Genomic DNA, 23,446 nt, shown 5'->3' with positions numbered 1-23,446 from the left:
TTGGCTCTAGATTATTATCACTGCTGAAGTGACACCCTGACCCCATGTGCAAAACTGTAAGAAAAGGGTTGTGGATGGATTTGATTACCAGGAAAGTCCGACTAGGTAGGAACCTATTTTTCAGTGGAAGCCTGGGAAGAAAAGTTCCAACATATTAAAAAATTTTAAGAATAATAATTTTACAATCTTTAAAAATAATGTTGCTGTGTCTTTCGACTTTTCCTGGTTAGGGGTCGCCACAGCGGAACTCCGGTCCGCTAATGATTGGCAGTAGATTTTTACGTGCCGAGTTGCCAGCTCTGACGCACAACCTTCAATGAAGGTATGCCCATTCACACGTCTCCACACAGAAGACGCTCTAGCTGAGAATCGAACAGGACAACTTCTTACTGTGAGGCGACAACGCTACCGCAGCACATAATACAAAAAAACAAATACAGTTTAAACAATTATACAAAATTAGACATAATATGAAAACATTGGATAAATATAGATACAAATTATATGACAAAACAGATATAAGTTATATGGCAATGATTTAACCGAGAAATTTTAGACAGTTTATAGAAAAAATTAAAGATAAGCTAGTACAATATAAACAGGAATGGCAATACAAAGTGAGAGAAAAGCAGACTTGTGATACATTTACACACAAAACAAAGGGAGAGAAATTGATATAAGTAAAAATTAATAAAGAAGGGAGAGTAAGGAGATGTAAGGTATGAAGAGGTACTCACCCACATTTAGGGATATAGTTTATCTTGGTAATGAGCAAGAACAGAGCCAGCTTTTGTCTAGGAAGTCTTTCAGAAAGGTTTTGAAGAATGGGAGGGAGGGTACTGACCTGATAGATAGACATAAGGAGTTCCAGGCCTTAACAACCTACATGGTACGAGTACAGACAATGCCCAGCAGGTTTGATAGGTTTGTGGACAGACAGGAGTTTTTGGTCATTGGACTGCAATGAGTAACTAAGAACATAGTTGTGCAGAATATTATTTAGTGCTGGACAGACACTGGATAATTTTATAGGTGGTAAGAAGTTGTGTATAAGGTTAGTTGATGGGGTAGTTCTAACCAATTTAGCCTTCTTAGTTCTATACAGTGGTGGGTTCTGAAAGGGCATTTACTGCAAAATTAGCAACTTTTGTTATAACACTGTTCAAGTTTTGATTTTTGTGATGCCTGAAGGTTAGTAAGGATGGAAGCACCATAAAGAAGTGGAGAGGAGATAAGCAGTGGCAAGTGCAACTTTAGATGTTTCGGTAAATAAAATTTTTGTCTCTATAAAGCATCCCTAGTTTTTAATGAGTTTTTCTTATGCAATTTTATATATGCAAGTCAAATTTAAGACTATCATCCGTAATCATTTGCTATGAGAAGTGATTTCAATGGCTGTATCACGAGAGAGGACTTCATTTTCTCATTAGAGAGGAATATGGGGAAAAAAGTAGTAGTTTTGCTTTTTTTTTTTTGGGCTGAGCATGAGTTGTGAATTACAGAGTCATATTTCATTGGCTGTTAAAGTTTCCCAACTTTTTTTTTTTTGAGATCTGCCAGGTAGTCACAACTGCAAATGGGAGTGGAGTCATCTGTGTACTTTATTAGGGAGGTCTGTTGTGTGGATGCATGGAAGGTATTGGTGAGAATGTTAAACAGCAGAGGAGGACAGAGTCTTGTAGTACACCAATGGTGATTGGGAGACATGGAGAGGGTGAAGAGCCATTTTACTGACTGATAACTACTGGACAGGTAGCTTTTGAACAACAGAAGGGTGGGCTGAGTGAGATCCAGTAAGGACATCTGAAGTAGGTGTTTGCTGTGACAAGCTGTACCAAAGACTTTAGACAAGTCTAGAAATGAGAATACTAGTTTATCGTCATCTCTGGCTTTATTAACAGTATCTATATAGGTTAGAAGTGCAATGTTAATACTATGGGAAGGATGAAAGCCATGTTTTTTAGGGATAGGAGTTCTTCCAATACAAGTTAGTTCAGCAATCATTTTTGAATGCATTTTTTCCAAGTATTTTGGAGTGGGGGGATAAGACTGCTATAGGTCAAAAGTGCATAATGTCTGTTGAATTTCCTCCTTTGTGCAGAGGGATAATGTGAGACTTTTTCCAAGAGAAACAGAATGTGGGCTTCCTGGACTGACCTATTTATAAGGACTGAGAGGGTTAGGCAAGGCTATTGGCTGCAATTTTGAGGTATTCACTTGGAATGACATCAGCTTAAGTATAGCATGGTTTGAATTTGTTTATGACTAGTTTTATACAAGATGTGGGCACAGGTCTGAATGTGAAAGTTGATGTGGTGATACATGGCTGCTGGGTAGGATTAGGATTAGATGTTGGGGAATCCTTGGTTACAGAGGCTATACTATCTATGAAATAACAGTTGAAATGCATTGCAGTTTTGAGTGATGAGTTATTTGGAGAGGAGTTTGGGGTGAACTTATGGCTGTGATGCAAGATTTCTGTAATGGATGTCCAGAATTTTTTATAGAGTTGTTTACTATTATTCTAAAAGTTATTATAGTATAGATTTCAAAGATTGTCATAGCCGGGGTGGTAGTGGGTATAAGCTTCCATGACATAAAATGCTCCTGTGGCATGCGTCTCTAATAGCCTCTGACTACCCAAGTCCAGCTCCTGGCCTTCACGTGTGGCTTAGTTTTTAAGCCTGGTGAAACCATTTGTACTGACAGGAGAAGGGGTGAATGGCACCTTAAAACCAGTGACTTCAAGCAGATGAGGCTCATCAGCCTGGAAGACAGCCCACCTAGGACAAAGCAAACTATGATTTTAAACCTCCGCTGTCTTGCAGCAATACCTAGTCATGGGAAAGGCATCAAGAGTAAACTCAGGAAAAATCTGAAGATGGAGCCCCATGGCAATTTGAGGTTGTACTCAACCCCACTCTGGCAGGCCCTGCAATGACACTGATGCCAAGATGTACAGGCCTTGCATTTCCCCTTGGATAACATCAGTGGCGTGGGAAGGGGAACCTGCTGCTGGACATCAGTTGTTTCCTCAGAATTCACTTGCCCAGGCCTGTGCTCTGGGCAGGACACTCCAGCATTGCTTTGTGAGTGGTGGCACAACACAGGGAGTAGTAGTTACTGGTAATAAGCCAAGGCACTCAACTGGCATAGACTGAGGCACCAGGGGCTGCTGCTGACGGTGAGAGAGATTCTTTGATCTCAATGGGCAGCTACTGTCTGCCTTAAATTGAGCAAAGCCAGCCAAACAGGTGCTGCCTCACTATGTTCCACTTTTTCCACTGGGGATATGGGTTCAGGGAACCCCCAACAGGTGAAATGTTAACCAATCACCTGGAAAAACAAAAAAGCAATAAAATAAACCAACTTTAAGCTGGGCACATGGAAGCCAAGAATGATGACTCCAGGTCCTATGGAAGATCTACAGAACATCAGTGATGCTCAGAAGACAGCAGTCATGAAGAACGAGTGGAGCAGATTGCAAAGGGACATTGTAGCTCTCCAGGAAATAAGGCTGCCATCCACTGAATGTCTTAGGGAGGAGTACTTAACTTTTTTCTGTCATGGGAAGCTTTCAGAAGAGACCAAGGAACATGGTGTTGGTTTTGTAATCAGAAACAACCTTGCTGGTCATACCACCAAAGAAAGGAAATGGCAGACTTCTGAAAATTCAGCTACAAAACACCTGTGGCCATGGTCAACATCTTCAGCTGCTACACACCTACTTTACCTTCTACCCAGGAAGTCAAGGACAAGTTCTGTTATAAACTTAGTGCTGCCATCAGTGAGGTCCCTTCCCGTGAACTGTTACTCATTCTTGGCAGAGTTTGCAGTGACCATCACAACAGGCCATTGTATCTAGGACAGTTCAGTAGAGGAAAGATGAATGAAAATGGACAGTGTCTCCTTGAACTTTGTTTGCAATATGACCTTTACATAACCAACACCTTCTTCAATGTCAAGCCCTGCACAAAAGTTTGTGGTGACACCCAAGATCGAAACATTGGCACCAGCTGGTCCTTGTCCTCACCAAACACAGCAGTTTAGGTAGTGTCAGGGTAAAACTCAGTTACCACAGCTCGGACTGTGATACTGACCACGTGCTTGTGTGTAGTAATGTGAACATTCAGTCATAAAGGTTCTTTCACACTAAAAGGGAAGGGAGGCCGCGCATTGACAAAAGCAAGATTTGTGACCCTTCAAAAGTATGCAAGTCTGTTCAAGCACGTGAGATCTTGCCCTGCCTGGATGGCTCTGACACCAACTAGAAATGGGAAAAACTACAGGATACTATCTATAATTTTGCAATATCTATCTTTGCGAATAAGACTGTCAAATGTGCTGACTGGTTTCAAGCCCACACTGAAGTGCTGACACCTCTGATTGAGAAGAAGAAACGGGCATTGGTTGCAAACAGGCCCTCTCCCAATGAGGAGAACTTGCAGCCACTCCAGTGTGCTTGAAGTCAAGTGCAGCAGGTAGCTTGGCAGTGTTCAAACAGTTACTGGCTTAAACTTTGCTTCAAGATTCAGCAGGCCGTGGACATTGTTAACATGTGAGGAATGTACAACGGGATCAAGCAAACCATTGGTCCATCATAAAGGAAGACTGTCCCACTTAAATTTGCCACAGGTGAAGTCTTGAAGGACAGAACCAAGCAAATGGAACACTGGGTGGAAAACTACTCACAGCTGAATGCCAGAGAGACCACAGATATGGAGAAAGCCATGAATGCCATCGAGACTCTGCCAACTATGACTGGACACGATGCTGAACCCACCTTGGAAGAACACAACAATGCTCTAAAAGCACTTTCTTCTGGAAAAGCCTCTGTGAAAGATGGTATTCCCTCAGAAATCCTTAAATGCACCAGTGGTACCCTATTCACAGAGCTGCATGCAATACTTTGCCAATGCTGGAGAGAAGACAGTGTACCACAAGATATGAGAAATGCTAACATAGTTATCTACAAAATAAAGGTGACAAAAGTGATTCTAACAACTATCATGGCATCTCCCTTCTCTGTACCAAGGGGAAGCTGTTTGCATGGGTTATCCTAAACAGGTTCCATGTTCTTACACAGAGAGTCTACCCATAGTCTCAGCGTGGGTTCAGAACTGAACGGTCTACTACAGACTTTACTAGAAAAGCTCACCCAGACTCTACCACAACTTGCAATGAGGGAAAGGTTAGTTTGTTTTTGCTTTCTTGTACTTTGTGTTGCTTTCTTGACTTGTATTTTGCATATTGTGATTAATTTTCTTTACACTGCGTTTTACTTGTATTCTGCTTTTAACTGCATATTTAAACTAGGAAAGAGACTGCAGCAGTGTCTCCTGTGAGTCACAGAGAAATTAGACATGTCAGTTAAGGTTAATTACCTGCGAACTGAGGGTAGAACTAGGAGCTAAACCTTCTGTTGAAGAGGCAAAGACTAAACATTCCAAGGCTTTACTAGAAAAGCTCACCCATACTCTGCCACACCTTGCTGTTGGGAAAGGTTAGTTTGTTTTTGCTTTCTTGTATTTTGTCTTGCTTTATTGCTTTTTTCTATTTTGTTTATTGTGATTAATTTTCTTTACTATGTGTTTTACATGTATTCTGCTTTTAATTGCATATTTAAACTAGGAAAGAAACCATCACTGTCTCTCTTGTGAGTCACACAGAAATTAAGTTTTTCCCCACCCTCATACTGCTGTGTTATTAAACTCAACTTTCTAGTTACGTGTCCCTTATGCTAATTTGACCACATATCTCCTTCTCTCTCCTCTTTCATTGGCTATTGTAAGCAACCACAAAATTATCACTTTGTGAAATCACTCCCCTTCAACTATTTAAATTTATTGGCCATCCCACAGTATTCCATAGAACCAGGATACAACATGCCCACTCATTCCAATCTATCTTACCACTTTTAAAATTAGTATCTCTCTACTTAGCTAAAGCTCAAGTTACCCCCTCTTTCATAGCTAATTGATTGGTACACACTGCAGTTCTTAAGGTATTAACCCATTTTTTTTAATTTTACCTTTAAAATCTGCAACATCTCCTCCAAGACCACCAATTACTGGGGAGTCCACATTTTATCTCTCAGTAGTCATCTGGGGATTAGTGCTTCTGCTTTTTTTTTCTAGCAAGAGAAAGGGCATAGAAGCATTATTTCCTGGGGACTGCTGATCACCAGAAAGTCTAATGACTGCTTCATAGGTTCTAGTTTGGAATATGTGCCAATATTTTCCTCCTGGTAAGAGAAGGAGCACAGTTCTCAGGTTCTGGACTCCTTCTGGTTATGAAATGAGTGTCTGTGCTTGACCTTCCTGACTGGTTTGATTGCTATTCAAGACATCTACCAGAAAATGCTACAACAAACTTACAGATCCTTACACGATCTGGGACAAGACTGGGGATCATCAAACAGGTTGTGGCCTGCTTCTCATCTTTGGATTGGTGCTTCTCGCACCAGAAGCAAAATAGTAGAAGCAAAGGAGCATTGCACCCCAGCAGAATGAAGCTGCAGTGAGGCCACCACTAGCAGTAGTCAGGCAGTAGAAAGGAGGGGAGCCACATGAATTGCATTATTCCTGGCAAGCTAATTCTTTCTTTACAGTAAGTACTGCTTGATTTGTTTCTAACTTCAGAATATCTGCCTAAATACGATATCCATAAATCATCAAGCTTTATTTATCAGTTTCCCATCAAGCGTTTGACAGTGACCTGTATAGCCATAGGCACCTTGAGTTGACATACTTCCTGTAAAAGCACCACTGAAATTTCACAAATACCTACACTACAACAAGCCTACAGACCCTTGCATCATCTGGGACAAGACTGTTGATCACCAAATAGCCTGTAGTCTGCTTCTAATCTTGGGATTGGTATTTCTGTTTTGCTTCTGGTGAAAGAAGAAGCAAAGGAGCATTGTATCACAGCAGTGAGAAGCTGTGGTGAGACCAGCACTAGTAGCCAGGCACTAGCCATTCAGGCATATCCCTGACAAGCCAATTCTTTCTTCTCAGTAAGTGCTGCTTGATTTGCTGCTATCTAACCTAACTTCAGAATATTTGCCTCAATATTTTATCCATAAATCGTCAGGCTCAACTTATTAAATTTCCCTTCAAGTGTTTGGCAGTGCCCTGTATAGACACAGATACCTTGAGCTGACATTTCTCCTGTAAAATCACCCTTCAAATTTAACCAATACCTAGTTGCACACAGGACTACTAACAGTTTGCAGTGACAAACACCCCCCCAACAATTGCACACTGGATACTCCTAACATTGTTTATTATTCTCACTCCAACTGTCTATGTGTCTGATTAACTTTCCCACTATCTCCCTTACCAGCTAGGTGGATATGGGCATCCTAAGGGAAAGACGAAATTGCCTCATGTTTACTGACAACCAGTTAATCCTCAAACCAACTGATATGGTATGTGAGAGATGTATTTACACAATGTCACTGGAGGCATATCTTTCACATAAAAACACTCCTAATGCCAGTAAGGCTGCCAGTAATCCACTACTTCAACATCTCATGGAGCCTTCACTAAGCCTTTAAATCAAGTCAACACAGAATCCAGTACTCTAGTAACTGGACACTCCACTGTGAGACATACTGATGTCCCTTTCACCAGGCTGAGGAAGGAGAAAGTTACGGGCAGTTGCTTATCAGGGGCCAGGATCCACCACATTACGCATGCACTCAGGTCATTGACCACAAGTACCAGTATGACTCAGTCATAGTCCATGTTGTGTGTAAATGACTTGGGAAGTACCTCCCTAGACTATATGAAAAGAGACACCATGAAGATTTCAGAATATATGTCCAAGGCTGGTATGAGCCTAGCACTGAGCTGCACTTTACCTTCTCCAAGGATGATGCCAACAATTGACTTAGTTTCTGGTGTCATTCTAAGGGGTGCGACATTGGTAAGCATGAAAGGAGATGGTCAAAAGACCACACTATGTTGCCAGGGATGGTCTGCACCTCTCCCCTCTAGGCTTTCAAATATTAGCTAAAACATTGCCCTCCCCACATACTGCCTTTTTTAGGCAATGCCAAAATGACAGTACTTCCGACATAGCAAATCAAACCAAGAAAATCTAAAGGTGTTACTATACAATGCTAGCAGCCTAAACAAAACAAAAAACTCCACTCCCTAGAAGTTCAGCCCCAGATGTTCCTGAATTTTGTAAACACATAGTCCCTGGACCAGACTGTCAATATACCAACAAGTGGTGCAATCATATTGGAACTGGTCCTCACTAATTTTGGACAGTACTGCACAACCCCTAGTGTAATGACTTCTCTGGTGAGGTCAAACCATAAAATGGTCTCCTTTGAAGTAAAAATAAAACCTGGAACCAGAGCTAACCATGGAATATTGAAGAACTACTCAAAGGCTAACTTCCTACTATTATTAGTGATAACCTGGCAAAATTTCAAAACTCCCCAAAACTCCAAGAACACTGCTGCCAACGCAGAATTGTTCAAAGAAACCCTATTCAAGCATGTTAATAGCTACACAGAGGCAGCTGTACTCACAAGGAAAAAGTACAGAACTAACAAAAAAATACAAGCCACCCTGGTGGAATCTCTACATCAATAGGCTGTATAACAGAAGGAAGAAAATCATAGCAAAAATTAAGAGGTGCAGCACCCAACAGGATAAAACCACTCTCACCAAATTAAACAAATGAACTCAGAGGACAAATAAGTCCACCAAAGCCAAATTTCAGGTAAATTTGGCCAAGGACAACCACAACACACTGTTTAGCTATGTCCGCAGTCTCAAAAGCCATACACAATTGTGTGCATAGCTCATTGTAAATGGAGCCACCTACACTGAGCCAGAAGATATAGCAAACCTACTGGCTGACAAATTCATCTCCAAATTTACCCCACTCCCCCCATCAACCTTCCCTCAGGAAATACTATCAAATATAACTTCCCCTGCTATCATTAGGGAACAGGTCCTTAATGCTCTCTCTAAGGTCAAGAAGACTGCATCAATGGGCCTAGACAATATCCCTGGATACCTTCTAAACAGTACAAAATATGATCTATAAGGGCCTCTGGAATTGCTATTTAACTGTAGCTTCCAGACAGGCTTCATGCCTCATGAATGGACAGCTTAAATAGTCATCCCTCTGCACAAAGGTGAGCCATCTACAAACCCTGGAAACTACACACCAATAAGTCTCATTAGTCTCACATGCACAACCATGGAAAGAATGATCATTGATATGATCAGTAATGAAATTGGAAACCTCCAGACACTGGAACCAGCCCAATATGGTTTCATCAAGGGTAGGGCATGCCTACTCAACCTGGTGGACTTCTTTGAAAAGGTCACCAAAGCAATTAATGAGGGCAAAATGGTCCACACTGCCTACCTTGATATGGCCAAGGCATATCACAATATCCCACTCGGGTACTGTTGATAAACTTAAGAGGTTAGGTACAAAGCCTTATGTAATCCAGTGATAGCAAGCTTGCTCACAGGACCCAGGAAGAATTGGGGAGTCCACCTCTACAAAGAGGCCAGTCACAAGTGGAGTCCCTCAGGGATCAGTCTTCGGACTGTACTCTTTTGGCATTTACTTCTCTGAAGTCAAAGCCAATGTCAATGGTCTCTGGCTGACTAAAATTGCAAAGGATTGCTAATAAGCAGCTGTCACTGTATCGCCCATTGACACAAATGTTCTTCAGGAAGAGCTGACACAGACAAACAACTGGTGCCAGAGCCATGGACTAAAACTAAATGGCAAGAAATGCACAACAGTATCCTTCAGGAAGTCATCCACTCCTGGTAACTATCACATTGACAACACAACCCTAAGAGATGACCCAGTAGTCAGGGACCTGTGGACTCACAGACAGTAATTAAGCCACTGACCATAACGTGTCTACAGTAGTGAGGAAATCATTCTATACTGTGCAACTTATAAATGAAGGCATAGCATCTAGGTCCAAGGAAGTCACTGTTCACCTGTATTCGGCATTCACAAGACCTATCACTGAGTATAATGCCCCCTTTGGTATGTACCTAGATAGGCATATCCAACAGTTGGAACGTCCATACAGATTCCTCACAAAAAGAATACAGGGTGTAAGTAACATGTCTTGTACAGACTGCCTCAAGGCCCTATCCCTGTAATATCATCTCTTGCAGGCTGTTGAGGGGAGAGTTATGCCTGTTATACAAGGCATTGTCAAACCCCAGTCTGATGGACCTCCTGCATATCCTGCAAAACAAACACCAGAATTACTTGTTCCAAAGACTTGAACCTTGCTTTTAATATAAACAGGAACTGCTGGAGAGACAGGTATGTATCCCAGAGACTACACCATCTCTGGAAAAGGCTCCCCATCCATGTGAAGCAGAGTTCCTCCCTAACCCAATTCAAGTGCATCTTGGATAACTGGATGGGGAAGAGGAAATTCATCCCTGGCTTGGCACCTATGTCTCTAATGGGCACAGACAACCTGTAAATGGTTCATCTCTCACCCTAACAAAGGGTGTCCAATCCTACTGTGTAATGTTATTATTAATCCAAATGGTAGTTTGACAAAGAGCTAAGCTATTAGGAGCGGCCTGCACAATGTCACCAAATATATAAAGCAAGTACTCTTAAGAGCTTAAATATGTCTCACAAATATCAGCCACAGCTGAAAAGTTTTAATATATTTAATAATAAATAAGAAAATAAGAAAAGAACAAGAAAATACTCAGTAAACTGTCACAGTAACTTCTGAGTTCAAAATGATGATAAATATTTAAAACAACATTGCAGGACAGCCTCAAATAAATACAGAAAACATCTACACTAATCTTTACTATATTCCTTATTGAATCTAAAAGAAATTACTGTACCCTAATTAACTTACTTACAGCAAAGCAAGACAGATGTGGTGAGTACACGTTTCCAGCAGATGTTGCCAGGTCAAAGACAAAATATAAAATGCCCAGTCTCTCTCTCTCTCTCTCAGAGTTCTTAAATTAAGATCAAATATTACTGCTGGGATACTTGCAGCATGACATCACTTTTTGTCACTTGACTTCAGTTCCCAGGCTCAAAAACAACCATTGCTACAAGCTGCTAGCTTTTAGCATCTCCCTGTGAAAATACATAGCCTTCAGATGTTTGCAACTACTGGAAGACATAAAACAATAAAACACAACACAATACAGAAGGCTCCCTAGTTTTAGACATCCTGTCTCATTGCTGTATTGAAACTAACTTTTATGGCACTGATATAAAACAATTTAAGTTCAACTATTTTCTTAAAGTTTTGCAAGTTAATCCTCTAGGTTCTACTTTCCAATGTTAAAACATATGTTTACACAGGTACATTAGTGTATATACATTTCTGTTCTCTTCCAGCAGGGCACACTGTGGGTACATCTTTTAAGCTCAGTACCATACAAACCCTGTTCAACACACAGCTCTGTACCAGCAGTTTAATATCCACATAACACATAGTTCTAACACATTTGTAAAACAAGCATATGAATCATATTGATATTCACAAATGACACTAAACCACTTACAAATTCCAGATATCTGGGCTGGCAGTATCTCCTTCTGTCGCACTTCTATATACATCATATTAATATTCAGAAATGACACATAATTGTTTACAAAATTCCAGATAGCTGGGCTGGAAATATTTCCTTTTGTGACACAGTGGTGCCCCATTAAAGACTATAAACACAACACACGTTTCCTGTACAGATACCATTAAGGTTAAAGGTTACCATTTTCCTCACTGACATCAATGTAGGGAAAATGTACTTTTTTAAAAGTGTATTTTTCCTCCAAATTGCTATTACAAATATTCCCTTACAGTCGGAAGTGCTGCTTGGCAGTTTTTGCAATGTAAGGTAAAAAAAACAAAACACACACACATCGATAAATAACTTTATGTTCTTGGGATCTGTACAATGGAACCTGATTAGGAATATCTCCAAAATCTTAGAAAAATGTGTGCAAAAACAACTCCTTGACTCCCTTATAAAATACAACATTCTCTCTCCTACTCGGCATGGGTTCCGACCAGGACATAGTACTTCCACTGCACTAATCTCTTTCCTAGACACAGTCAATAAGGCTTGGGACTCAGGAAACACTGCATCTGCCCTGTTTTTGGACTTATCTAAAGCTTTTGATAACCATCGCTCACCCTATCCTCCTATCCCAACTCTCTTGCATACGTCTATCTCCCCTGTCCCTTAACTGGTTTAAAAGTTATCTTTCTAACAGAGAACATGCTGTTAAATGGCAGAACTCCATTTCCACATTCTTGCACAACCCTACAGAGATACCCCAAGACTCTATTCTTGGCCCCCTTTTGTTTAACATCTTTATCAACAATCTACATAAATCCATCCAGCATGGCTCCTTAGTTCAGTATGCAGATTATTCAACTATTGTCTGTTCAGCTCAGCTTCCAAATTTACTTCAACAATCTACTCAAGCTGCATTTTTCACTGTTGAAAAATGGCTCCACAAAAACCACCTCTCTTTAAGCCCTAACAAAACTAAACTTACAATATTTACTCCCAAAAGAAACACTCCTATTATTTTAACCAACTTTGAAATATACTCCCTTAATTCCACCAAAATTGAGTTGGTAACACATACCAAACTGCTAGGGGTAATAATTTATGAAAATCTCAAATTTGACCTTCATATACACAACAACATAAGCAAGACCCACAAAAATCTTGGGGTGCTCTACAGACATAAATTAATCTCCCTCCTGTCCAAACAACCATTGGCCCTATCCTACCTTTTACCATCACTAACCTATGGTGCCCCCCTTACTAACCAACCTACAGTCTTCCTTGATAACAAAAATAGAAACATGCTATAATAAGGTTGTCAGATTCTCCACAAATAGTCACCATTCTACACAGCACTGCATTGCCCTACAACATTTAAAATGTCTGGAACTCTCCACTAACTTCTCTTCCTTCAACTTACTTTCACTCAAACCGATTCACAAACCCCCTGAACTGCCCCGCTCTCAGCTCCTTATTCTCCCTTTACAATCCCTGTAGGCCCTTAAGGTCTGAACGTCAATTTCGTCTCCAAGTTCACAAACCCAAGCTACCCATTGGTCAGCTACTATACTCTTGGAGTATTGCCAAAACTTGGAATTCTTTACCTTCATATATCCATGTACAATAATCCCCATCTACCTTTACAACTGAATTACACAATCATCTTTCACCAAATGGACATGTAACTGCTCAATCACACACTGACATCACTTAACTCCTTTCAGAATCTCACCTAATTTCAAAAATTCCTTCATATTCCAATTCTTAATTACCTGTACTCCACTCTGCATGGCACTCCACAATACTACTGCATCTTTTATACTTAAAATTTTGAATATTCCCTTCTGTATCAAAGTTTGATTGTAATAGTTATATGAATTGCAATATTTGTATTCTATGTAATATCTGTACTATATGTAACATTTGTATATCCATTTAACTTTCTGTTATTTTTATCGTGATGGAGCTTTTCTCCCTGGGCCTCCACTGAAAATGGGCTCCCTGGGCCCAGTGTACTTTCCCGGTAAAAAAATGCCAATAAATATACTATGAGATTATAGAAGTGTATGGTGATACTGATTTTGGCAGCAATGGGTGTGAAGGTGAAAAGGTGAATAAACTTGAAAAAGGAGTGATTCTAACAAGAGATCTACCCTTTGTTTTGCTGGAAACCACTAAGCATTCTGGATAGTATGACAGTAATGTTCAGATCTGCAGGACTTAGTGATGAATCTGCAGATTTTATTAGACAGCAATTGGATGGCAGTCCTATTTTTGCTGGACACAGTAGCAATCATTGGAAGACATACTCCATTTGCCAAAGAGGTGAAAGGAAATGGGATATTTCCATGCCCAAAAGAATACTTGGTTGATTTCCTTTTTTTTCCAATATGAAGTTGAAAATTTAAAGTATGGTCTAGCCATATTCTGAGATACCTGAATAAGATTGTGTTTCAGTTTGATTATTCTTTGTTCCCCTTACATCTAAGGATTGGGAGACTCTGGAAAATTTTAGTGGCGTCTGAAGATCATGGATTTTGTTTTGCATTTAAATTATTTTAAGAGCTGTGGTATGCAGAGAGTGTTATTTCTTTAGAACTAGGGAAGGCAGAGACAGTGAGAAATCATGTTGGAAGTGATTCTGTAGCTCTAAGTGAGATTAGAAAAACCCATGTATTACCATGTCATCTTTGTATAAGATGGAAGGAGGCAGGTCAAATGGAATTCCACAGATGAAAATGGGGAACAGCAGGGAGCAAGGAAAGAATTGTTAGGGACTCATTTTAAAATTGGGGATTCTGTGGATATGGAAAAGCTAAACCCTAAAAATCTATTGCTGAGAAGAAAGCTGTAAAACCAGTTTGAGATTGCTGGACTTATTCTGATTTGTACCATATAACTGAAAGGGATGGAATACTCAACCAGGCCAAAAGCCTGGGATGGATCAAAACTTTAATGGAATTCATTTACTTCCTACAGCCTCAGCTTATGTTAATTTTCTTTCCACAATGCTATTACTTCCTGCATATGCCTACACATGATACAGTGATATAAATAAATTTTAAATTACACAAAAACTAGATGGACTTAAACGTAACGCAATATGATAATCTTCACTCTTAAAAAAGGAAATATAAAAAGTGCCTTCTTCTGTTACTGCTTCTGAGAATGTTAAATGTGGACTGTTCCATTACTGCTTGCTAATCTGCTTATATGAAACAGTATATTAGCTTACTAAGAAGAGATCAGTTGATCTGAAATAGCCTTGAATGAGGTAGGGCACAATGCAGTGCTCAGAAGACATGTTACAGCTTCACACCTTCCTTTATAACTTACTTACTTTACCTTACTTTCTTACATTTAAATAAAATATTAACTGCTTGCTCTCTGATGAGACGTATCTAACTCCTAGTCTGATACTGTGGACAACACCACCAGTGGAGTTTACAAGGCAAAGAAGAAACTGAAGTAGGTTGCCAAATCTTTCTTAAATATCACACATGTATGTACTAACACCTATAGGCAATTTTGAGTCTCCAATTCACCATACTGCATGCCTATGGAATGTGGAAGGAAACCAGAGCACCATGAGAAAACCCACAGAAATATATGGAGGGCATGCACACTCCACAAAGAAGGAACACCCAGCAAGACCTGAACCAGAGAATACCTCAATACATTCATATTACAGTAAACCCTCGGTTATCTGGAACTCAAGCAATCAGAACTCTTAAGCAACCAGAAAAAAAAAATACAGTACAGTATGAACCATTTAGTTTTTCATGTGTTGCACCCCCCCCCCTCCGCAGAAACATACCTTACATTTTTAGAGTTTTACAAATAAATTCCCTGTCTCCCCAACCTGACAACAAGTCAAACTAAACAAGTCAAATCACTAAAATGCCAACATTCTCTACATACTCATCCAGAAAATTTGCATCAGATTAAACATTCTCTCTCCGATCTCTCTCTGACACACACACACACACACACACACACACACACACACACACACACACACACACACACACACACACACACACACACACACACACACACACACACACACACAGTCTCTTCAGCTTTCACACATGCATTCAATCACTCTCTCCGATCTCTCACACACACACTCTCTCTTCAGCTTTCATACATCCTTCCGATCTCTCACACAATTTTGCTTCTGTTTTTTACATGCATTCACTCTTTCTATTCAATTCATTCAATTCCAAACCACTCAGCATGCCACTGAAAAGCTATGTATTCTAGCAGAAATACAAGTTTAAAATATTATTATTACAGCCAGGCTTTTAATTACTGTACTTCAATATTAAAATCAAATCAATACAGTGTTTATGGTATAGTATAGGGTACAGTATTTGTCAGGTCCGTTTTTAATAGCAACTCTCAAGCAACCAGAAACTACACTTATCCAGCATCTGCCAATCCCCATGGGTGCTGGTTAACTGAGAGTTTACTGTAATTACCTACTTAAATGCTATCATAAGTATTCGGGAATGTTATATGTATATACTGTTTGTCAGTTTTTCGATGCTTATTTCTAACTGTAAATCACAGCTATTTGTATACTGTACATTTTATAGTACAACCCAGGCTGATCTTGTACTTAGTCTTTGTTTGATCAGTGTTCTACCCCAGTAAACAAGTTAAATTAATTAATCATATATTGTTTATCTACATTAAATTTCAAGTCCTCCTGGCTCTGTGTTGCAGGCAGATGGAGTCTTGACTATGACCCAAGTGGATGAGGGTTCCATTAGTATCCCTGACACTAAAGAAACCAGACAGAGAGGGATAAGACTGAAGAGGCACTGCCCTCTTGCCTACATCACAGTTACGTAATAAGGGGCATGCACTTGGTTAGCACATTGTTGCATGTGATTCTCATGGTGGACACTGGGAAAACTACCACCTGGTGCTTCAGGATGGGAAGGCAGGGTTGCTTGTTGGTGACACCCTTTGCAGAAGTAAGGAATGAGCAGTGCAGTTGGCTTATGGCACACCTCCTCCCCTCAAGAACTGGGGATGTACAGGAGACACAGGCCCACCAATAAAACTTGAACCACTACAATGGCTGCCAAGGTGAGCCTTGAGATTTTTTTTAAAGACCAATCAATTGCTGAAATGTTTGTCTCCTGTTATATCATTCTTGCAAGCAGGTGACATGTTGTAAAATTCACTTTCTGCCAAGCCTGGGCAAATCAAGACTTCACAGAAGATAAGCTTAACACCTTTCATAAATTGTTCTCAGTGGTAAGCAGTAACCATCATTAAGTAGCCTGTTGGTCAGGATGTATAAAGAAACAGGGTAGTACGTGCATGCACAAGGAGCCACTTGCATTGTGTTGTAGTAGTTCACTTTACAGTTATTCAGATGAATGGATCTTAGCATCTTGCTCTCTGTTGTTTGCAACAGGTGAGTGTCACTGTGGGAAGACTGCGTAATTACAGGTAGAGTATATTCTAATCTAAGTATTAGTATGTTAAGAGTAATTGCTCTACTACCCTCTACACTGAGTAAACGGAAAATTGTATATGTGGCTTTAAGATGGGACAGTGCCCTTGGTTATTACTGAATCCGTGCGTGTAAGGTAGAGTTCAGATTGGAGTCTATGGTAAATCCCATATACTTCTGAGAAGTAGTACTTGGCAGTGCACTACTAACTACATGGGTCAGTAAGGGTGAGAGTATATGCATTTCTGAGACGCGGTAGTATACCAAATACCATAACTTACATTTCGGCTGCTTATAAGAACACTCCTGGCAAACATCAAATCAAAGACAAGTAATACTAATTTCACGATCTTTAAAAACAATCTGACTTGAATGGGGTCCATTTCTGCCATGGTATTAGACATCCTAAACATCTAGTGACTTTTAAAAAAAGGTGCTCTCTACCCAACATGACGGTTTCAAAGTGTTCGAAATGCTACAGTAGTTACGTGACCTAGTGTTTGAGCAACTATCTTGATATGAGAAGCAAAACACCCATTTCCTTTTGAAAATACATTTTTACTTTAGACCAAACAAGTACCCAAATTCACAAAGTGGAAATAGCAGCAATGTTACTTGTAAAGTACCAAATTATACTCAAGATTAATGATGTGTTTAAGACCGGCTGCGTACTCACTATCAAACATATGCATAACATAAACATCTCACCTTCCAATGATAACTGTCAGCTTCTATCGTACCCACATGTAACGTTTTCCCATATCACTTTGCGAACATCTATGACCTCTAACCCTGAAAATGGTAGCTGGGAAAGGACAAATTGTGTGTATGAGTGCAATGTTGTCTCAAAAACGAGTTACATATTGTATACTGATTTTTAAATACTTGACTTACACCTCTCTGAAAAGTGCAGTAATCACTGGTGTTCTATTCATCTTGTGCTAAGTGACTACATTTATTTTCGTTTGGCATGTATCTTTTTGTTCGTGTCAACTGTCATAGAAGATGCTGCACTTGTGCTGCGATGTGAACGTGAGAGTTAAATTGCAATGAAAAAGAAAGTTGGATAGTTTTATATGTTTCGTTAAAACATGACTGCAGCCTTGTCTTGTGCACATTGTATAATATTCTTTACAAGATGTGGTTGCATTTTTAGAAAAACTTTAACAGAAAGTGCTTATTTATGCCATTACCGGCTGCATCGCTGGGATAGCAGATATGTAAACTTCAACATCGGTGTGAAAACAGTATGTATTAGACGCATCACGGATGTTTACACGAACTGCCCTGTAAGATGTGCATCTTCCAATCAACCTAATATATTAAACGTGTTTAACAGACCAATGAAAAGAAAACAGAAAAACTGGGCAGCCTCACTTCTGGATGGTGAAAAATATGACTATATTAGAGAGGAGGTAGGTAGACATATGGGTACAAACAAGTTAAAACATTTTTAGGTTATATTGGCACCTTTTTTCCAGAATGTCCTTCGTTTTTATACTCTCCGTCGTAAACTGTATGCTTTTCTGGTACATTACTGAGGAATGCGGTAGGTTATATATGCTGTATATTTTATTTATTTTACATTTGTTGACCGGGATAGTCCGACTGGATACATGTCCATTTTCAGCAGAGGCCTGGGGAGAGGGGAGAAAAGCTCCAAGATAATAATACACATTGAACATTTAGTAAATGCTAGTTTCAAGCAGATTACAGTCATAAGCAATATCAGCATTTAGCACATATAGTACTTATTATAAAACACTACAAAACGTAACATTATTTTCAGAGTTAAACATGCATAACATTACATTCAGGTTTAAGACACACTGAGCAGCAGTTATACAATTGACCCTTCCAGAAATGGAGTGGTAGAAAAAAGTTAGAAGTAGGTGAAGGTAAGGCACCTAAGAAATAGGGAGGTCACTAGTCGGGGTTAGTGCAAGGACATAACCAATGAGTTTTGAAGTATTTCTTGAGTTTGTTATTGAGTTAGTGAGGGTTCTAGGGTCAAGTCAGCTGGGAGTCTTTTCCATAGTTTTCCAACAGAGTTGGCAAACAGAGAGTCCCCAGCTGAGTAGTTGGATTTGTATGTTTGAACTAGAAGTCTAGTGGATGATCGCAGTGGCAGGGTGCTGGTGTAGATGCTGATAATGTTTTTTAGTGCAGGTGTATTTTCTGGTTGGTAAAGGACTTTATGTGCCACTATTAGCTGGTTGAACTGCAGTAGGCTTAGCAGTTCAAGCCATCCTAGGCGATTTAGGTTGTGACAGTGATGTGTCCGGTAGGCTGTGCCAGTAGCAAATCTGGCTATAGCAGGATGATAGTTTATTAAGATCTGTTTTGTTTGAGTTGGAGAATAGAGGTGAGGCATAGAGAAGAGTTGATAGCAGATAGGAATGGCAATTGCAGTTCTAGCAAGTGGGGTAAGGAAAGGTTTGATTCTGTAAAGAGAGACAAGTTTTTTATTAATGGTTTTGATATGCACATCAAACTTCAGGTTGTTATCAACTATGACACACAGTAGTTTAGTTTGGGCTTCTGGGGAGATGATAGTGCCATTGTTAGCAGTTATGTTGAAGGCTGGCAGTGGGGTCCTGCATGTGGGGGAGAAGAGCAACTTAGTTTAGTTGGGGTTTAGGATTAGATGTTGATTGGAGAGCCATTTTTCCACTGTATTGAAAGTAATTTGGGTTAATGCGAATAAAGTAGCTGGTGAGGTGTCAGAACAAATCAAGGTGGAGTCATCCGCATATTGAATGCAGGTAGCATCTGGGATGACTGAATGAAGGCCGTTGATAAAGATGGAGAAAAGAAGGGGTCCTAGTATCGAGCACTGGGGGACTCTTAATGTGATGGGTAGGTGAGATGATAGCTTGTCCTGCCATGGAACTGCCTGTTGCCTGCCCTGCAGGTAGGATTGAAACCATTGGAGTGCATGGTTGTTTAAGGAGAAGGCCTTCAATGTATTTATAAGCATTTTGTGGTCAACCATGTCAAAAGTCTTGCATAGATCTAGAAAAGAGTGCTGAGGATAGTTGTTATTGCGGTTGTGGTTAATGACGTTAAAGAAAGAGAGGAGGGCAGAAGTAGTACTGTGGTGTGGCTTAAAGCTTGTTCTGTGTCAGGCAGTGCATGAGCTGTATGTGTACACACTTCTCCATAATTTTAGCTAGAGGTGACAGAATAGCTATGGGTCTAAAGTTTGAAAGTTCAGTGGAACTACCTCCTTTATGGAGAGGTATGACATGGGAGATTTTCCATATAGTGGATACAGTAGCTTCAGATATAGCTCTGTTGATCATGATAGAGATGGGGTAGACTATGGTGTCAGCAGCCTTTTTCTGATAGTCTGCTGGGAGGAGGTCGGCAGCCAGGGTGGTGAGTCTGTTTCTTAAGTAGGGCATGAATAAGTTGAGTAGGAACAGGTTGGAAGGTAAAGTATGTTTGGGTACTGGGTGTGACTACATTAGAATTAGAGCCATTGGGAGAGAGTTGGCTGGCAAGAGACTGGATAGTCTCTGTGAAGAAGCTGTTGAAGTTATTAGCAATGTCTACTGGGGATTTTTGTTGGGAAGCTGAGGGGGATTGAGTGGCGGTTTGGCCCGGGTGGAGTAGTTTGTTTATTCCTGCCTAGAACTTTTGAGGTTTGTTTTGGTGTTTTTGCAGCAGATGGTAGTAGTCGTTCTTTTTTCTAAGGTTATGAATTTTTTGGTGTAATTCCTTAGCTGTCTGAACCTTAGTTGATAAAGTGGGGCTTTTGTTTTTCAGTAGGTGGCCCATGCTTTGTTTCTGAGTAAAATTTTGGTTTTGGTATCTTTAGAAAGCCATGGTGCAATATTAACTTTGGTTCTAATAGAGCGGCTGAGAGCATGGGAGTTAAGAATAGCAAGGAATTTGGTGTTAAAGTATGCTACTGCTTCATCTAGGGGGAGACTTTTTAGTACTGATCAGTTGCATGCCTTAAGTTCATTTTGAAACTTGGTGAGAATAAAATTCTTGTTGTTTCTTAATGTTCTATAGGTGGGTTGGTAGGAGCAGTCTACGCTGAGCTTGATTACATAGGTGAGACGGTGGTCACTTAGGTCATCAGGCAAAGTGCCTGATTTATAAGATTAAAGATGGGTATTGATGAGTATCCAGTCTATGGTACGTTCCTTATTATTGGGTTTTCCTGTCCTGGTGGGGGAGGTTAAGATTTGAGTAAATCCATAAGAGGTTTATGTGGTTGTGAGGGTTTCTTTCCAGTCAGTGTTGAAATCCCCAAGAACAATTGTTTCTTGGGGGTGGTTATTGGATAACCAATATAATAAGTCTTCTAAGGTTTCTGTGCTCCTCCCTGGGGGGAATGTAGACACAAACAATGTTTACATTTTTGCTTTTGTTAATTTGTAGTTTTGAGATAAGAATTTAAGTATTATTGAACTGGGGTGGTTTTTGGGTGTCTGTGCTGGCAGGGTAGACTTGTAAATTATGGCTACCCCACCATCCTTTCTGGTGGTACGGTCCAGTCGAAACATACTATACCCTGGTGGCAGAATCTCATGGTCCTTGGTGGCAGGCTTTAGCCACGTTTCTGTTAGGCATAATATGTCTGGGGAATGAACAGCTAAGAGAGCATGCAGGTGCTGAGTTTTTTGTTATATATGCTCCTAATGTTTAGATGGCAGGCCAGCAGTGAACTAGGAGGTCTATTTGTTGGAGCTATGGTGGTAGGGGATAGAGTAGGGGGATTAGTGCCAACAGGTGGGGAGGGACCAGGGGTTGGGTGGATGTCGCCATCCTTTGTAAGGTTGTAGTGTATCCTGAGTATGAGTTTTAAGATTTTGAATAAAGTTTTGTAATAGTCTCTAGTTTTATGACTAATGTAACTAGGTCTAGTAAGATTATCAGAATTATTATTATTATATATATTATGTATATATTATATTAATATAATCATTATTAGATATATTAGAATTTCATATATTTTATGAAATTATTTGTTCATATTCATATTATGAACATGAACTTAATGAACTTATGAACTTAATATTCATATATTTATGAAATATATATTTATATATCCAAACAGGCTTTGTGCCTCATGAATGGAGAACAGCAACATGTCTTCCCTCTGCACAAAGGTGGGCCATCAACAGACCCTGGAAACTATAGACCCATAAGTCTCATTGGTCTCATATGCAAAACCATGGAAATAATAACACAGGAAACCTCTAGACACTGGTTTCAACCCAGTTTGGTTTTGTCATGGGCAGGTCATGCCTACTCAACCTGGTGGACTTCTTTGTGAAGGTCACCAGAGCAATGGATCACGCTGCCTACCTTCATCTGGTCAAGGCATTGAAACAATACCCCACTCAGCCATTGTTGATAACCTCAAGAGGTTATGTACAAATCCATGTCTTACCTGATGGATAGCCAGCTGGCTCACAGACAGGACCCAGGAAGTTAGAATTGGGAAGTTCACCTCTACAAAGAGGCCAGTTACAAAGTGGAGTCACTCAGGAATCAGTCCTGAGACCACTCCTTTTTGGCATTTATTTGACTGAAGTCAAGGCCAATGTCACTTGCCTCTAGCGGACTAAATTTGCTAATGTGTGCAAATTAGGAGCGGTTATTGAATCCCCCACTGACACAGATGTTCTCCAGGAAGGGCAGACACAGACAAATAACTGGTGCCAGAGCCAAGGACTAAAACTAAATGCCAGGAAATGCATAATGTTATCTTTCAGGAAGTCACCCAACCCTGTTAACTATCAGATTGACAATGCACCCCTAAGAGTTGATCCAGTAGTCAGGGACTTGGGGACATACATAGACAGTAACTTAGCCTTCAACCCTTACATGTCTACAGTAGTAAGGAAATAATTCTATGTTGTGCACCGCATGGTATCGGGGTCCATGGAAGTCATTGTTCCACTGTATTCGGCATTCATCAGGTGTATCATTAAGTACAATGCCCCCTTTGATATATACCTAACCAGGCATATCCAACAACTAGAATGTCCACAGAGTTTCCTCACTAACACCAGGTATAAGTAGCATGTTCTGTGCAGAATGCCTCAAAGCCCTACCCCTGTATTCTGTCTCCCTACAGGCTGTTGAGGGAAGATTTATGACTGGCCTATGAGGCATTGTTGGATCTCATACTGATATACCTCCTGCATATCCGCAAAACAAACGGCACCAGAGTTACCTGTTCTAAAGACTCAAACCTTGCCTGTGATATAAGTATGGCATGCTGGAGAGACAGGTATGTATCTCAGAGACCTCTTTTCTGGAGCGACTTCCCATTCATGTGAAGCAGAGTTCCTCCCTAATCCATTCCAAGTGTAACTTGGACAATTGGCTGGTGAACAGGAAATTAAGCCCTAGTTTGGCACCTATGTCTCTAATG

At 40.2% G+C, this 23,446-nt stretch overlaps 2 protein-coding genes across 3 annotated transcripts in view; one reads left to right on the top strand and one right to left on the bottom strand.

Annotated features, from left to right (window-relative positions):
- The window catches only part of ESF1 (ESF1 nucleolar pre-rRNA processing protein homolog), a 1,041,566-nt gene extending 1,023,744 nt beyond the window's left edge, over positions 1 to 17,822 (bottom strand). Inside the window, exon 1 of the mRNA XM_044056192.1 lies at positions 17,755 to 17,822. The gene's annotated coding sequence lies outside the window, so the exon portion shown is untranslated. The remainder of the gene's footprint in view (positions 1 to 17,754) is intronic.
- A 33-nt stretch (positions 17,823 to 17,855) lies between these two features.
- The window catches only part of NDUFAF5 (NADH:ubiquinone oxidoreductase complex assembly factor 5), a 658,571-nt gene continuing 652,980 nt past the window's right edge, over positions 17,856 to 23,446 (top strand). The window contains exon 1 of one of the 2 annotated variants that reach the window (XM_044056157.1): positions 17,856 to 18,461. In XM_044056157.1, coding sequence (XP_043912092.1) covers positions 18,138 to 18,461 — 324 coding nt within the window. In that variant the 5' untranslated portion in view covers positions 17,856 to 18,137. The remainder of the gene's footprint in view (positions 18,462 to 23,446) is intronic. The other variant, XM_044056167.1, reaches the window with a different exon arrangement.

The sequence above is a fragment of the Protopterus annectens genome, chromosome 1.part2 (assembly GCF_019279795.1).
Source record: "Protopterus annectens isolate FY-2018-M chromosome 1.part2, PAN1.0, whole genome shotgun sequence".
NCBI lineage: Eukaryota > Metazoa > Chordata > Ceratodontiformes > Protopteridae > Protopterus > Protopterus annectens.
The sequence above is the reverse complement of the archived record's forward strand: the minus strand, read 5'-3'. Positions and strand labels throughout refer to the sequence as shown.